The 17500-nt window shown below is 43.3% G+C and overlaps 2 protein-coding genes across 2 annotated transcripts in view; both read right to left on the reverse strand.

Annotated features, from left to right (window-relative positions):
* The window catches only part of LOC105890193 (death-associated protein), a 17617-nt gene extending 14689 nt beyond the window's left edge, over positions 1–2928 (reverse strand). The window contains exons 1-2 of the mRNA XM_012816166.3: positions 2734–2928; positions 1680–1788 (exon numbers count right to left, since the gene is read on the reverse strand). Coding sequence (XP_012671620.1) covers positions 1680–1788; positions 2734–2788 — 164 coding nt within the window. The 5' untranslated portion in view covers positions 2789–2928. The remainder of the gene's footprint in view (positions 1–1679; positions 1789–2733) is intronic.
* A 5675-nt stretch (positions 2929–8603) lies between these two features.
* Positions 8604–17500, reverse strand: part of ctnnd2a (catenin (cadherin-associated protein), delta 2a) — a 308508-nt gene continuing 299611 nt past the window's right edge. Inside the window, 3 exon segments of the mRNA XM_031583814.2 lie at positions 8604–11308; positions 12001–12077; positions 13237–13368. Coding sequence (XP_031439674.1) covers positions 11042–11308; positions 12001–12077; positions 13237–13368 — 476 coding nt within the window. The 3' untranslated portion in view covers positions 8604–11041.

Here is a 17500-nt window from a genome sequence, read left to right on the forward strand (position 1 = left end):
GCGGCGGAGTGGAGTAGGGGGGGTGGGGGTGGCAGAGCAAACTGAAAGTGGATCGGGGCAGGTGGGCGGCACACACTCACTGATAAGGCCCTATACCTGCGGCAGCACTCAGTGGGAGATGGCGATCAGCAATCAGCTGCCTGTGCCGGAGCTGATGGGATATTAAAGCCTCGCCAGGTGCCTGGGTGGGTGGGTGTCTGACTGAGGTGAGGTAAGCTGTCACCACCTCTCCTGAAAAGGCTAATCCCATGGACACCACCCCCAAACCCACCACCACCACCACCACACACAAACACACATATATACACTTGACTTATACACTTGTGTCAGCATCCACATACCTCAATCAACCTCAGTGGCAGAGGGAAAGTGCTGCTGTGGGCTTTCTGGAGCACAGTGCAGTAAAAAGAACAGAAGGGGGGGGCTCAAGTGTTTAAAAAAAAAAAAAAAGCTGTTGCAGTGAGAAAAGAACACTACAAATTGTCTTGAAAATTCTGATTTCTCATTCAGGAGAAGAGAAAAAAAAGAGAACACAAGAGAAGAGAACTTTATACTGGGTGGACACACCCATGACCAAAACATGCACGGTTTGGCTCTGGTTCAGGAAAATAAAGCAGAAGTTCTTACTCACTAACTCCACAGCTCTGTTTCTTCAACAGAAAACCCACTAGCCTACTGTCTGAGGTTTCAGCCAGTTTGGACACTATACTTTAAGAAGCTCCATCAGGCTACTACCAGAAACATCACCACCCCAACAGTGAGTCACATGGGTCTTTTAAAGTCGAAACGTGACAGGAGCAACTACCCATGTCTGTTTTGAGGGAGAGAGAGAGAGAGAGAGACAGAGAGAGAGAGAGAGAATCCCCCCCCCCCCCCCCAGAGTGGCGGCGGTGGTGAGAGCTACGCTACCACACCAGATGGGCCGTCCTTTGAGCTGGGCACCACGTCCCTGCTGGCCCACGTGACTGAGAGGCTCTTGGGAAAAGCTCACCTGTGTCACTGTCACAACACACCCCGCCGCTATCACTGTGCTACCTGGGAGCGGCGTTAATGATTCCAGTGGAGGACTCATGGGAGTACATGCAGGGCCTCAGTAGATATCTAAATACGGTACGCATCCCCAAATGAACACTCTTTGAACTTTAACATGTCATCGGCAGGAAAGATGGTCTGATTACATGTCTACTGATTTACTTATTTACTAGAAGCTTTAATCCAAATCAAGTTACAGAACAGCTAAACTATGCATTTTACCACTATATATGCTCACTAGGAATGAAAGGCATGACTTTGGTGTCTAGTTACAGAAACACATGATTCAAGCCTGATTATTAAATTACATTAGGAATTAGAAGGGCACTCAGAGGGCGCAGAACTGCACTAAGGCTAATATGCCCCATCTCGCAATGTTAAAGAAAGTGAAAAAAATCCTGGATCCTGTCCTTGATAGAGATCCGCTCCACTCCTTCACCAAGTTTCATTAAAATCTGAAAGCTTGTTTTTGCATTATCCTGCTGACAGACAGACAGAAGCGAAAACACAAATTCCTTGGCGGAGGCCATAAAGGGTGAGGGAACACAGTTTTACAAGAGCTGGTTTCAGTGAATGCTCATGACAACCCTCTCTCTGTAAAGCTAAACTAAGACATGTTTCAAATCAGCATCACACTGCATTCTTACCTGGTGCTGACATATTCTTCATCGTCGTCGTTCTCCTCTTTCTTCTCTATTGGAGCTGGTTCACCGGCTGCCTGGTGTTTCTGGACTACCCTCATTCCACCCACTTTCACTGTCAGATGAACAAATGTGACAATTAGCTTACATTACAAAGCCCCGTAGGCCTCTATTAGTGTTGCAATGTTATTCAATAACAGCCTAATTCATGCACAAACACGAGTTACACCAACTACACTAATATCGGCATTTTGAGAGGGGAATCTGGGGCTACTGAAATACTATTAAAATAAAAGTTTAAAAGTTTTCATAGTTTTTAGTTGTTGTCAAAATGACTTCATACAATGCTACAAAGATTTGTTAATATGCTGTTAACGTGCCATACAATGGACTACAACAGATGGCAAAGTTCAGGGTGCCTCCACCTGCTCAGTGTGCTATGCCCTAGATACGCTAAGACCACGTACTCTTACCGTTATCTGATTTCTTAGATAATAGATCAAGGAGAAAAGGTAATGGATCTAAACCAAGGCAAAAAGTTAACTAAAATATACAAATACACGCAATTAAGATCGTTAGTGTCTCATTTAGACCTACACAAATCAGGCAATCGATGTATAGTTCATTACTTTACCATATATATAGTTTCAAAAGGCTTCTGGACATTCTAACTTTATGACATTATGCTCTATTGCTAACTTCATACAGTGCAGTCACTCCCCGTTAATACGGTTTTTATTTTGTTAGCCAATTGTTTAGCTGGAGAATAACAGTTGTTGACTAGCCAGCTAGCTAACTTCGCCGGCTAACTGCACATGTAATTACACTGTCAAATACGCAGTGTGGTCAGCAGTAAGTCAAGATCCTGATGGGCTGAATCGTTCTTGTTCCAATAAGAAGATACATAACTACTTCCACTGATTAAAAAATACATGCAAAGACTTAGCTAGTTATCAAGCTAGCTTGTTAGCATTAAATTGCAAGCTGTTATCGAATGACTATCATATTGTTTACACTAGTGGTGATTTATCGTCATTAATAAAGAAATGAAAAGAAATACCAGCAGGGAGATGTCCAGCTTTGGTTTCGATTTTCTCTTTTGGTGGTGATGACATCTCTGCTCTAACTAGTAAGGATGACAAGTCAAGAAGATATATTTTAGGTAAATTTCTCCTGCTTTTTTCTCAGCAAAAAGGTAATGTAGACTTCACTTCGTCAACGTGGCTTTTTGCTGCGCATTGTTTGGCAACGGTACGTGATGACGACAGACCCTTCGCTGACAAATAGGAGCGCTTCATGAAAAATGACGTTTACTCGGTTTTCTATGGAAAGTCGGTTGGATCAGAAATTATGGATATTGCAATCCTTTACATTTTAGGCAAGGCAAGGCAAGTTTATTTATAGCACATTTCGTACAAAGAGGCAATTCAATGTGCGATACATAATTAAAAGCCAAAGGAATATCCAAATGAAAAATAAAGACAAAGACGGTACATAAAGTAGTAATTCAAAGACCAAAGCTATAAATAATTAAAAGAAAGAACACAGTAGGCCTACATAATTAAAAGATAAGTAATATAATTCAAGTGCAGTACGAATGGAGGGCAAGTTTTAGAGCTCAGTCATAAGCACTCGAAAAAGAGTGTGTTTATTTTTAACCTGGATTTTTTTTTTTTTACATTTAGGCATGTAAGATCGTTGAGCAGTTTGTTCCAGTTGTATGCAGCATAACAGCTAACTGCTGCTTCACCAGCTCTGGGCTCTATTAGCTGACCAGAGTCCATGGATCCAAGAGTCCTCCTCGGTTCATATTATTATATCAGACATACTATTTAGTGAATTGTAGACTATAGCTGCACTCCACAAATCTATTCTGTAACTAACTGGAAGCCAGTGTAAATATTTTAGAACTGGAGTAATGTGCTCTGTTCTCTTGGTCCTGGATAAAACTCTAGCAACAGCATTTTGAATGAGTTGCAGTAGTTTAATGGTCTTTAAGGAAGACCAGTTGAGAGACCATTACAGTAGTCCATCCTACTGGAAATAAAAGCATGAATGAGCCACTCTTGGTCTTTTTTGGGACACTAAACCCTTGATTCTGGCTATATTTATCAGATGATAAAAGGCTTTGATATGGTTGGTGAAAGTGAGATCTGAGTCTATTAAAATGGCAAGAATTCAGACATGGTTTTTGGAGTCTGAGAGGCGTGCAAAGGTTTTTTTTTTTATTTTACTTTTGACTGTTCTGGGAGTATAGAAATGGCCAGTAAGGCGACATGCGGGATTGATTTGGAGATGGACAAACAACCCAAAACCTAGCCTAGTCTACAAAGGATGAATGAAGGTATTCTATATGGGAGAGTGGGGTAAGATGAGCCAGTGGGTAAGTTGACCCACCACTTGTATCTGGGCACCCATACACATGTTTGGCATGTGATACTAAATTCAGTTTGCATTCTCCATTTTCCTCTTGGAAGAAATAACCATGTGGATGAAGCATCTGTATTTATTTTTTCCACAAAGAAATGGGTTTTGCCTGTCAAAGATATTTGATAGAAAGATAAAAGATATAATTGTTTGCATATCAGGTATAATCAGTCCCATGTCAAACGTAATTTATCTCTTTACATTATTATGTTGTTGTATCTCTGTACATTTTATGTTGTTGAACTGGCAGTGTGTAAAAACATGTGAGTGAATTAGCAAGTGTAGCTCTGGGTTGCTAAACTTAGCACTTTTTCCAAAATGGTGGCTGTAGGGCAAACCGAGCTATAGCTTTGGGGTTGAGTTCAAGTTACCAGTGGTTCAGCTTAACCCCTCATGTTTATATGAAGTTAAGTCAAACACATGGTGTTTAAATTAGTGTTGCATCCTAACAATAAATATCTGACATATATTTCAGTGTAGTGTAGTGTAGCATAACAGCAGTCATGCCATGTAATTACAGAAGAAAAATTGATAGAAACTCCACACCCCTAGGGAAGTAAAATGCAATTGTTGCTTACAATTTGGGGATAATCATATGCTTGTATAGCCTTAGTGTTTGTTTACCTCCTTGTGGATGACAGAATTTACCTCCTTGTGGATGACAGAAAAAAATCACTCTTGTTATACGGTTATTCAGAACATTATATGACATGCTGGTGGTTATGTTATAAGATAAACCTTTATTAATATTATTATATTTATAGACTTAAAAGTTTGCTATTATGCCAAACATACAGTTGAGAGTCTACACTGAAAGTGAAAAACAAATAATCTGTCGATTTTCCTCAAAAGAATAAAAGTGTAATTCAATTTAAAACCTCCATGTCCATTTCTTAATCCTAGAGACTTGGCAAACAATCTCCAAGGTTTAGAACTGTAGACAAATTTGTTGTAATATTTATATTATAAAGACCATTTCATTATTAATAATTATATGTATATTTAGCATTATTCTTTCAAATCTGGTTAATGCAATAGTTAGTAACTGTTTTCTCAGATTGCTCAATTTAGCCTACCCTGTCAGCTAGAGGTAAATTGATCCACAAAACCAAATTTTTTTGGGACCCCATGTGTTCTTGTCTATTTGAGTAAGGCACACTTCTAAGGTTCCTTCTGATTGCACATGTATGCATTATATGTATACGTTTCATTTCTGTCTCATATTCCCTTGGCTTGACTTGACTAAACTAATAGCCAAATGGCACACTATACATATATGACCATGTTTGACAAGCAGAGATTATTTTGTCAAAAACACTTTCAGGAGGGAAAACTGAGGGGTTGCAGATAGTTCAGTATTTTCACAATCACAGTCCTGTCACTATATGCTACATATAAGTAGGCCTACTACATAGGCCAAATGTAAAGCAGGCTAAGGTGTAGCCTATGGGTTAGCTGGGACTTTGAAGCTACAGACTTGAGATTTAGGAGTTTCATTTCAACAGTAGGCCTCTTGCATTCTGATGAGGAGTCTCACCCATGGGTAGCCTACTGATAATCTAATTGGTTCAGTCAGAAATTCAATAAATGTCTATGAACATCACCAGTCCCCAGGAACAAACTAATGAATTGGCAAACATCAATAGACAAGCATGTTTAAATGCATAGGTTAACGTGCCGAGTGTTTTTAAAAAAAAAAAAAAAATTAATTGGAGACATGCATGGCAGGAAGTCGCACTGTTTTGCTTGCGGGGCAGATCGTCATGGAAGCGTGCACAGCGCTCAGAATGAAGATGGATGGAAATGGTGTGTGCTTAGGTGACATATGACCACTAGAGGGGAGGCTTGCCCCTTAATGAACATGCGTTCATCTAATTCCACTGCATGGCAATTTCTCTCTTCAAAAGCCTCTTTGAAGCGCCGTTCCCTGTGGGCCCACACGTTTCCAGAGAGCCAAACAAACTTGACAATTCCTGAGTGAAAGGACGTTGAAACTCTGATTTTTGCAATCAAGGCATTTAATTTAGCAACTAATTGGGCTGTCCTGAAGTTTCCCCTGAATGAACATGTTACTGACACAGTTGTCTTTGAGTGTCTTCTCCCTTGTTAGTCAAGGCATTCCTCCTCTTTGTGGCTGAAATGGGGTCCTTCCTTAGGGCCGCCATGTCTTGTGGACATGGCAGCAGTAGCAGGTGCTCTGAGGTTAGTTCAGGATCTGGTGATGTTGTGCAGGGAAACAGCATGGGGACATCAAAGCCATGTCCGCTTGAGATGGAGATGGCACAGGCAGGCTGACAGTGACAGGAGCCCTGACTCACTCAGGCAGGTGACACCACTCCCCCCCCCCCCCAACCTCAACTCCGCTGTGCTGTCATGTAACTAGGTTGGTGTTATATAACTCCGCATTGACAGACCAGGCTTTTCTGGGTTATGGGCTAACTTTATTCCCACAAAACCGAGGTTATGGTGACGACAGGCCACGTAGTGTGTGTTTGTTCAGTGTGTGTGTGTGTGCGTGTGCCAGTGCCAGATAAAGACAGATCATGAGACTGAGATGATGACGACAGGCCATATAGTGTGTGTATGTGCCAGATAGAGAGAGATCATGAGACTGAGCAAAGCTTGCACAGCTGTAGGACTTTAAAGACAAGGGGAACTTCTATGCTTGACCTATTGTGTAGTAATGGAGAAGAAGAATAGAGAAAGATGTATGTTAAGGCGTGCTTAATAATACCAGATTTAAAGTCCCATTCTCAGCATGCTGTTTCCAAAGAAATGTATGCTTGCTGTGTGCCTGTGTCTTTGTCTCAGTGTAGCTGCTATTAGAACGACAATGAATATCAAACATTGACAGCTATAAGCCTCCCCCTCCAATGAATAATTCTGTTTTGGAGGTCTTGGCTGAATTACATTTTTTGCGTTGTCTAATCAGAAATTGATCAGTTGCCAAATCCCCAGCTCCGGCCCGAGCCGTACTGAGCTGTGCAGCGTGCTAAGACTGTTAGCTAGGAAAAGAAGCAGAAATGAAGTCCCACTTCCTGCTCTATTTGTGCAAAGTTCAAATGGATCACATTTGTTAAACCGAAGACTCATTTTCATGCCACATTAGATTGTTCTCTCCACACACATCGGGAAGTTCCTTCGACAGAAAATGTAACTTTGCTAAAACCACCATACATAATTATCCCAGGCAGTGGTGGAAATGGGGTGATTAGGAACCCATTTCCAGTGCAATTGCAGAACTTCTTGGCTGCTAAATGTGAGGTTGGCAGGGAAACTGAAAATCTGCAGTTAGGCATGGACAGGTGTGAGAAATTCCCCCTGCAAGCTAAGACAGGTAGAGTATCTTGCTCTCTCTCTACCCGGTCTTACTCCAGCAGTTCATGCAAATATCCACTCAAATGTTCCTTAGACACATCTGGAGGTACTGCAGCAGACAGCTGTGGTCTAATGGAGGGTCAACTGTAAAGTTCACAGTGTATACCAGGTATGATACACACATGTGGATACACAACGGTACTGAGTGTGTTGGTGGATCCCAAGGTAGTGAGCTGACAAACTGAATTATATCAGAGACAGAGAGGTTTGGCTTGCTTGTCAGATATGATGAAGGACAGACTCAGATGAATTGTTTCATCTTTCAGGCATGGGAACAAATCCATGTGACGGATTTGTCATGCACTGCACTGGATGGGAGAATTAAAAAAAAAAGATGACATATTCATTAGCAACACTAAAGTCTGTTCATACCTTTTCAACACAGACATTTGCTCGTGTAGGTAACTAACATTGAAATTTCCTATTTTCCCAGGACACATTCGTTTAGCTTTAGTTTACTAAATACCAGTTGCAAAGTCCTTTAATCGTTGTCTGATGCCTGACAACAATAAGACTGACCATCTAAGGCAGAGACAGATACAGACATTAGGAGACCTCTCCAGAGGTTGAATATACTCCTGTTAATATCCGGTTAATATGATGCTGTAGATACTGTGAGGACCGTTTGGCTATAACCATCCACTAACCCTAACCCTAGGTGTGTTGTGTGGGCATATTATGTGCAGAGGACGTTCACTTTTACATAGATCTGCTCTTCAGGGTTGAGTGGCGGCAGGCTCCACGTCACAGCGCCACGGCCTCCTGAGGGTTGGTGTGTGCTGTGCTGGACAGCACTTCAAAGTGTGCTTATGCAGAGCTGGAGGCTGAATGGGAAATGTTGTCTCTTCATGTATCAGGATGGATCACTGTAAACTGGCAGGCTGGTTGAATCTGAGAAGCTTTGCCTGGGTGTCCCAGGTTCAGAAAGCAGGATCTTTCTTGGGAGCGCCAACAAACTGGATTTGTGAACTAGCATGCTTCATGACCACGGCCATAGATTACCCAACTGAACATCTAAGTGCTGAACAGCAGAAGAGTGGCAAAACCATGAAAACAATTTATACCTGTGACATGATGGATGGTGCCGTGTGTCCATGTTGAGAAAGAGTGAGACCATGTGGGGAGTGTGTGTATATCTATAGATTACCCTCTTTATTTCATCCAACCAGAAACAAGAAAAACAGTGGACTGTTCAAATGATGGAATCATGTTGATCAATCCTGCAACAGAGAGCTAGCACGCTTAGCATATGACCACATGATATTTTTAGATGTGATAAACGTTGCAATGTTTAAAGGCAAAACAAGTACTTATCTGACGTAAAGAAAAAAAAACAATTACATAAGTGATGATTCATGATGAAAAGTTATCATGAAAAACACAGCACTTGAAATGCCCCTTTCATAGCTATGAGCATTCTGTGCCAAGCCATTACCAAAGCATCTCACCATTAAGCTCACCATTAACTCACAAATGTTTCTTTTGGACAGGTTCCAATAGTGTTTCACAGTAACCATAAAAGGTGGCAGTCAATTAACCTCAATACGATTACCTTTGATGGAAATATCAAGTGTAACACATCCTTTTACTGTAGTTCAGATTTACAATACATGTTGCTATGTTGATTCTCACATGTATTCCTGTATGACGGTAATCAGCCAAAACAGCTATGCTGATTGTAGAGAATAATTTATCCAAAGTCCAAATCCAGAGAGATTACCTACGAAGCTCGAAAAAAGCAGCACAGCTTAACCTAGGAGGTCAACATCTTCAAGTGTTGGTGTTTTATATTCCCATTTGGAATGACTGAAATAAACATAGTCCATTTAGACAAGTCTCTCTTTACTTCTTATGTTTTCGCTTCTGGTGATACTGACATCTGCACATAAAAATTATATATATATATATTTATGTATGTATATATATTTGCATGTATTTATATATAATTCTCATTTTCTATTAACATTGCAGTCTAATACCTCACTGTGTTTTTGTCATGGAAAATCAAACAGTAGAAGCCAGCTGTTAACGCGCCTCTTGTATCCAACACGGTTCAACATACAGCACACACTCACTAACAACAAGAGACAGATTTGTACACCTTTCAGAGGGAGTCGTGCTCTTAAAGATTTTGCCCTCCTAGTTATTGTCTTATTTTTTTTCTCCATATGTTTGCGTAGACATACTGTTGCGTAATAGCATTAAAACACATTTCTGAACAAATAAAAGTAGTGACTGTGTGCAGAGGATTTACTTAGTTGTGGAAAGGAAACGTCAGCTCAAGTCATGACTACTCTCCGGTGTTCTCATCCAGACGTTTAAAAAATTTGGCACAATGTCAGTCATAGTCTCGTGTAAGCACATAAAAACTGAGATACTGGTGGAACAGAGAGGGTTTTATGCCAATATGGATGACCAACATTTGTATTTATTATCTTTTAACACTATCATTTGAAAAAACAAAAAAATCTGATAAGTGAAAATCAATAGGATTCTATTTCAAATATCTACATCTAATTTTTTTTAGGCAGTGAAAAAGCACTTCGTTGACAGGGTGGAATGAGGCTGTTTGAACTGTCTCGGAACTGCTTCAAACATTTGTTTAGTTGCCACAAACAAACTCACATTATTGGAACAAACAATACCGCTATGTATGTATGTCCTTCTTGTTGTTAAAACATACTTTTGTCTGGAAAGGGGACATTGATGATTGATACATATTTTTAAGTCTTTTTTTTTTTTTTACCTTTGTACCATAAACAATGTCCATAGCCACTGGAAGGAGGAAGTGGCATCCGTGTAATATACACAATGCACTTGTATCTCTGCAATGTACACCACATACTTTACATCGACAACTTAAAAAAGTACAAATCAAAACTTAAAAAGACAAAAATATAGAGAGCGAAAAGGCTTGGGAGGAATCTTCTAGTACGGACCAACATTCCATCAGTTTAAGATGAAGCTTCAATTCACCAGTCAAAGGAATGACGTACAAAAAAAAGAAAAAAAAGAAAGAAAGAAAAAGAAAACGGAGAAAAGCTGTTCCCACTAAGCTTGTAAACGACTTAATTTCCCCTGCTTCGTCCCACTTATCCTGCCGCAGCGCTACTATCACCTCATCCTCTTCCTCTTCCCAGCTTCATCACCCTAACAGGACTTCTTCACGGCTCTGCTCCCATCTGAGGGCTGCATACTTTAAGAGCCTTTTCTTATCGCTCATCTCTTTTCTTCTCTTACAATTTCTATTCACCTTCATGCACATTCTACACTCGCTCATCTCATCTTGCTTGACTCAACCCAAACCGCAGGCCTCTGTGTGGAAACCAGCTCTGAACAAACTGAACAAACAATGTTTTGTCGCATGCACATGCACATTCATCCACCCTTCCCTCCCTCCCCGTCGAGACCAGCCAATCAGCTGATGGTCCTGTGCTCAGACGCACTCACCCCCAAACACCCAACCATTCCCTGACCCTGGCCACACAAACACACACACACACACACACACACACACACAAACACACAGATACACACAAACACACACACAAACACCCGAGCCCCTAGACCCAGGAGTCTGGTGAGGCTGGGTAGTGACTCGTCTCGTAGTTGAGTTCGCTATAGGGTCGGGCGGCGGAGTAGAAGTCCACATAGTTCCCAGTCGACTTCAGGCCCAGGTGCATATTGAGATCGGTGGTGGGCGCTGTGCGATGGACCTGGTCCTCCAGGAACGCCTCCTCGAAGCTCCGCGTGGAGTTCTGGAAGGTCGGGAGGGTCTCGTAGTCCTTGCGGACGGCACACTCCTGAGCAACAGGCTGCACAGCGGTAACCTGGAGACACACAGGAGGTCAAAGGTGAACCACGTGAATGGTGGAGCTTAGTGCTAATACTGCCAGGGTGTGTTTCTGTGGGCTCGGTTTTCAAGGAGATGCTGTATACCAACACAACATTGGTGTGCATGTGAAGTGAACATGGGGGGGTGGGGGTGGAGAATGGGCTTGTAAAAACTGTAAAGTCAGGGAGTTTCAGGCCTTTTCCAGAAATGAGCAGAGTTGCCACCAGATGTTTCATAAAAACAGATGCAAGCATATGGAGATGTGAATTCATTTGTGTAATTGAATCAATAAAGTCTTGCAAGCAACATCTGACCCTTTGCCTTAACTAACAGACACAGACAGACAGTTGGTCCACTTATTATCTACTAACGAGGACTTTTTTATGAGCTCCCTTGACGCAGAAAAGGCAATTCCTCGCAAACAGGACTGGATTTATAATGTTGCATAAATGTGCACAGCATCTGGTGAGTTTTTTAAATATCAAATTCACAGCAGGGCAATAACAATCACCAAAATGTTTCTGAAACTTGACTTAAAAAGTGGATGATTGATGTGAACTCTGTGTATCTTCCGATGCCAGTGCACAGAGCACAGACAGGCTTTAAAAAAAAAGATGCAGAGACTGCGATTGTTTCTGGTGGGGAGTCAAAGCGAACAGAACTAAAAGGAGTGTTTGTTCCCCTCACCTGGTTGTGCTTGATCTCTTCATTAGAAGTTGAGTAGGAGTTCCGGCACAGCGTGGAAGTTCCACAGGAGATTTGCACTGCGAGATGAGAGAGAGGGAGAGACAGAGAGAAAAAGAGAAAGAGAGACAGAGAGAGAGAGGGAGGGAGAGATCTGTGTAAGACATCAAAAACAAAGAAGATGAGGGCAAATGCCACAGCCATCTCTGGGAATTAATATGTCACAGTGTTCGCAGTGTGAACTTGAGTAGGCTGTCAGTTTGTTTGCAGGGAACATACACAAGAGCTGCTGTCTTTCTTTACAGAGAGGAAAAAGAAAATAAGTTTGACTGAAAAGGTCACTTGACTACTCTCCGGGTTAAAACACACTTCCTGCCAGTTTTAATTTATGAACATGAAAACCTCGGTGCTTAGCGTTGGAAAAGTAATTATTAACACCCTCCTGCTCATGTACGTGAAAAAGTACACAACATATCTCTCAAGAGCAGTGTGGTAGGTTTAATTTATCATCAGTTAATGTTGTGTATCTGGTGGGGTCTGAGGAGAAGAGAAGTGTGGAGAGTCTGATGACTTCAACAACAAAGACTCACTAGAGGACACACAGAGACCCCACTACAGGACACACAGAGACCCCACTACAGGACACACAGAGACCCCACTACAGGACACACAGAGACCCCACTACAGGACACATAGAGACCCCACTACAGGACACACAGAGACACACTACAGGACACAAAGAGACACACTACAGGACACATAGAGACCCCACTAAAGGACACAAAGAGACCCCACTACAGGACACACAGAGACACACTACAGGACACACAGATAACCACTACAGGACACACAGAGACACACTACAGGACACACAGATAACCACTACAGGACACACAGAGACACACTACAGGACACACAGATAACCACTACAGGACACACAGAGACCCCACTACAGGACACATAGAGACACACTACAGGACATTAAACAAGTGTGAACGCAGTGCCCCTATTAAACAAATAAACAAAAATTACCTTGCATCCACTAGATTTTGCGTCGACCCAGACCCACCTTCCCACGCATATCTGCCAATGCCTCCAGTTGGCAAAGTAACATTTCTCTAATAGGGTTATACCTACGAGCCTACAGCTGAGCCCAGCCCCCTTCACACACACCCACACACACACACACACACACACACACACACACACACACACACACACACACACACACAAACTTACCTGCCATGGCATCTTTCCTGGACGTGTGCTCGCCTTTGTTTCCATGGTAACTGGCGTTGGTGCCGGTGGACTCGTAGTCGGTCTTGCGTTCCTTGAGGCCAACCATCTCCCGGGGTGAGGCGGGGGCGCTGGCTGCAGATCACCCACATAATAGACAGTAAGTGGCGGCCATTAGTGATGGTGCAGCCAGCCCTGGCACACATTCCACACACATCCAATAGCATTCTCCCTTTGGGCAAGGGCTCTTTCCTTCCTTTCGCTCTGTCTGTTTTAGAGTTTATCTTGACTAGATTCTTGAGAATAATTTGTCTCCTGAAAACATATGCTTTCTCTCTCTCTTCTTTCTCGCTGCCTCTATTCTTCATTTCTCTCCCTCCCTCTCTCTCTCCAAAATCTCTCTGTCTCTCTCACTCTCTCTGTGTCTTTCTTTCTCTCTCTCATGCCCATGGTGACGTGTGCAGGTGACAGGAGTGTGTGGCTCCATTAGTCATCATTAGGGATGTTTAGGCGTGTCAGCATGAAGGTGATTCTATCAGCTCCTTCTATCAGTCACATTCTACAGGAGCAAATTCCCCCACATGACACCACACCAAGCCAAGCCACACCATCAGGAAGTGCTTACTGGTCTACTTTATTAAACGCTTACTTAAACACTATCACAGGTGCCATGTTGTCTGTCCTTGGCTAGTCATGTGTAGGTCAGGAACAAGACATATACAGTATGTTAATACTGTGTGTGGATATTGGTTGCTGCTACGGCACAAGCATAATGACTAAGAGGAAAGCTAGAATCATTACATACTATAATACTACCCATACTACAATACTACCCATAATTTAACAATACCCATACTACAATAGTACCACCCATACTATCCATCGGCCTGACAGTAATAGCGATAGTAATGAAGCAGTGCTTTCTCATTACAAATGAAGCAGAATGTCCATTAGGAAAAAAGCCCAGAGGATACAGAATCATATGCAATGTAATGTTATTGTAAATTATTCAAATATATTTTAGATTCTTAAAAAATGTACTAATACATGTACATCTGAGTATGAATTCATGAATAATACTCCATGATGAGTTGAGTATGCTCTGAGCACCACTCTCCTTCCTAATGAAAATAGTATAAATACAGAGTACGAATCCTGAGTACTACTGGCTGGTTGAGTATGCTGTGAGCAGTGCTCTCTTTCCTCATTTGCTTGCCTGTTTGTGGGCTGCAGAGGTGACACAAATCTCCAGCTGTAAACACTTGTCTGCCACACTGCCACTACAGCTCAGGAGAAGACATTTGTTTACCCCGGCAGAGGCTGGCAAAGCTGAGGGAAGGACACAGTCACAGCCAGGGAGAGACTGATAGAGTAGAGAGGGGTAGAGACAGAGAGCGAGAGAGAGACAGAGAGGGAGGGAGAAAGGGAGGGAGAAGGAGAGAGAGAGAGGGAGGACGAGAGAGAGCACTCCTGCCAATCCCCTAAATGCCTAAACGGATCAGCCCAGCCTCTCCCCTCATCTTCCCTCCCCCTCCTCTCCTCTCCTCTCCCTCCCTCTGTTGAGTGTTTGAAGCGAGCAGGAGCTCTATCAGTTTGGTGCACAGTGCACCCCAGGCCCCAAAAGCCCTCATGGCCTGGGCCCACACCAGACCACTGCCCCTGCCCCTGCCACTGCAGCACCTCTCTCTCTCTCTCCCTTTCTCTCTCTCTCTGTCACTCTCTTCACACCACCCTCCTCTCTCTCTCTCTCTTCACACCACCCTCCTCCCTCTTTCTTTCTCTCTCTCTCTTCCCACTCAGTCTCTCTTTACCCTCTCATCTCTCAATCTCTCACACTCAATTTCTCTGTCCTTTCCCTTCCTTGTGTCGGCCTCTCTTGTGTATCACCTGAATCAGAGGCTTTGCCACGACCAAATCTGGTCACTCACTCGTGAAAGCAGTAAGACACAGAGCCACACACACCACTGCATCACACAACTCCAACCCTCCTCTTCAGCACTAACTGATTCCATGTTATAACTGTATCACATTGCTGTAGAACTGGATTTGTACCCTCCTCTTTAAGGCAGTCCATTCCCTAGAGCACTGTATGACCACGGGTCTAACCAGAAAAATATTGATTAGAGGAATATCCCGTATAAGTACACTAGTGAGGAATGTATGCTCATTAGAGGAATTCCCCATATAAGGATACTAGTGAGGAATGTGTCCTCATTAGAGGAATACCCCATATAAGAATACTAGTGAGTAATGTATTCTCATTAGAGGAATACCCTGTATAAGTATGCATTAGGCTTCAATAATAAAAGAAGCTGCTAATTACAGTGAGAACTATAATCTGATAGAGAGGCTGTATATGTGTGTGTGTGTGTGTGTGTGTGTGTGTGTGTGTGTGTGTGTCTCATGCTCTCTCAGACCTTGGAGATAGGAGAGACTCTGATTCAATTTCTGCACCACAATCCCCAAACCACTCGAACAGAGGATGGATTTGGACTGAAGGGGACACAATATTGGGAGCCATGACTTCGGGATGGGAGGGAAACACCCGCGCCCTGAAAGTGATTTAGGTGAGCCGAGGCAAGAGGAGGCTGTGTGGCGCTGACGGATATATCTTTCTGATTAACTCGGCGGCGCGGCCAAAAACAGCACTACGTCTCGCTCGCACCAAACAGCATCTGGAGAGCGTAAATCTCCCGCTGCAACATTAAGGCTCTCTCAGCCTGTGTGACGGCAGCGGTAGAGCATATAAACCAAACGAATTAATGAGCAGGGGCTTGTCAGACACATCAAACACGCGTCTCCCCGAGCAACGGCCTGGACTTCGCCGCCTTCTCAGGGTTTCAAAGTGTTGACCTGAAATTGTTCAAGCCTTTTCAACTGATGTGGCCCTATGATGGCCGTAACACCGGAATCAAAACGTCCATCTCATTCGAAACCTCTAAGGCATGTTTAATCATCTGTGAAGCCCCTATAGTTTTTGCATATCAGAATCCATTCCCCGCTCTTGCTCTGATCCAGCTAATTCTCCAATGAGTCAGTGACAACAGTAATTGTTCCATACTTTGCCTGTCCACATCATGAATGTGTGTGTGTGTGTGTGTGTGTGTGTGTGTGTGTGTGTGTGTGTGTGTGTGTGTGTCAGAAGAGATGCCTGTCCACATCATGAATGGCTTCACTGTTGTGTGTGAAATTACAGTCATGCGCAATTAGAGATAACAGCCAGAATACAAAAAACAGGAGTAATCTGATCCGTCCATAAAAGCCTGACTGGTGTTCAGAGAGGACCAAATAGTCCTACAGCTCGGAGACCCTTTGCTCTGTGTGTGTGTGTGTGTGTGTATTCTGTCTGTTTATGGCTCTCAGAACATGCCTCACTAGTGCACAAAGAGCGAGCAAGCAAACTTTAGAGAGCCTCACTTTAGATGGCAGTGTTTTACTGCCTGTGCTTGGGGGCCTTGTATCTCTGAGTGAGTGCGCGCGCACGCACGCGCGCGCGCGCGCGCACGCACGCACGCACGCACACACACACACACACACACACACACACACACACACACACACACACACACACACACACACACACACACACACACACACACACACACACACACACACACACACACACACACACACACACACATGGGCACACTAGCACAGAGTAAAGAGCTTCCTTTTAGGGCCAGTGTGAATGGTAGAGAGAAAAGGGGCTCGGTGAAGTAGCTCGCTGGAGTGCTTTTCACTTCAAAGGGCTAACTGCTGGCCAAAAAGCTCAGGACTACTCATACATTCACCACCACCACCACTTCTGCCATCAGCCCTACCAGGCAGTGATTGACAGCAGATACCATGGTGATGGTGTTATGGCCACACACACACACACACACACACACACACACACACACACACACACACACACACACACACACACACACACACACACACACACACACACACACACACACACACACACACACACACACAGTAAGCTTTAACAGGGATCCAGAGGTCGAAGGTCGAAGGTATTGGATGTGCTGCAAAGCAGTCATTCATCCTCAAGGTGATGCGTTTGGCACTCCGACTGGACCTCTTTGATTGTTTATCTCTTCTCAAACCACACCACTGGGATCTGGCAGAGACCCTTTGGCATCTGGGCATCTCCCCAACCAGCCCTGCTGTGCTGTGTCGTGCCAGGCAGTCAGAAAACAACAAGGAGCTTCCCTCCCACCCGCCGGTGTGTCTATTCTCTCTCTCTCTCTCTCTCTATCTT

Source organism: Clupea harengus, chromosome 17 (genome assembly GCF_900700415.2).
Source record: "Clupea harengus chromosome 17, Ch_v2.0.2, whole genome shotgun sequence".
NCBI lineage: Eukaryota > Metazoa > Chordata > Actinopteri > Clupeiformes > Clupeidae > Clupea > Clupea harengus.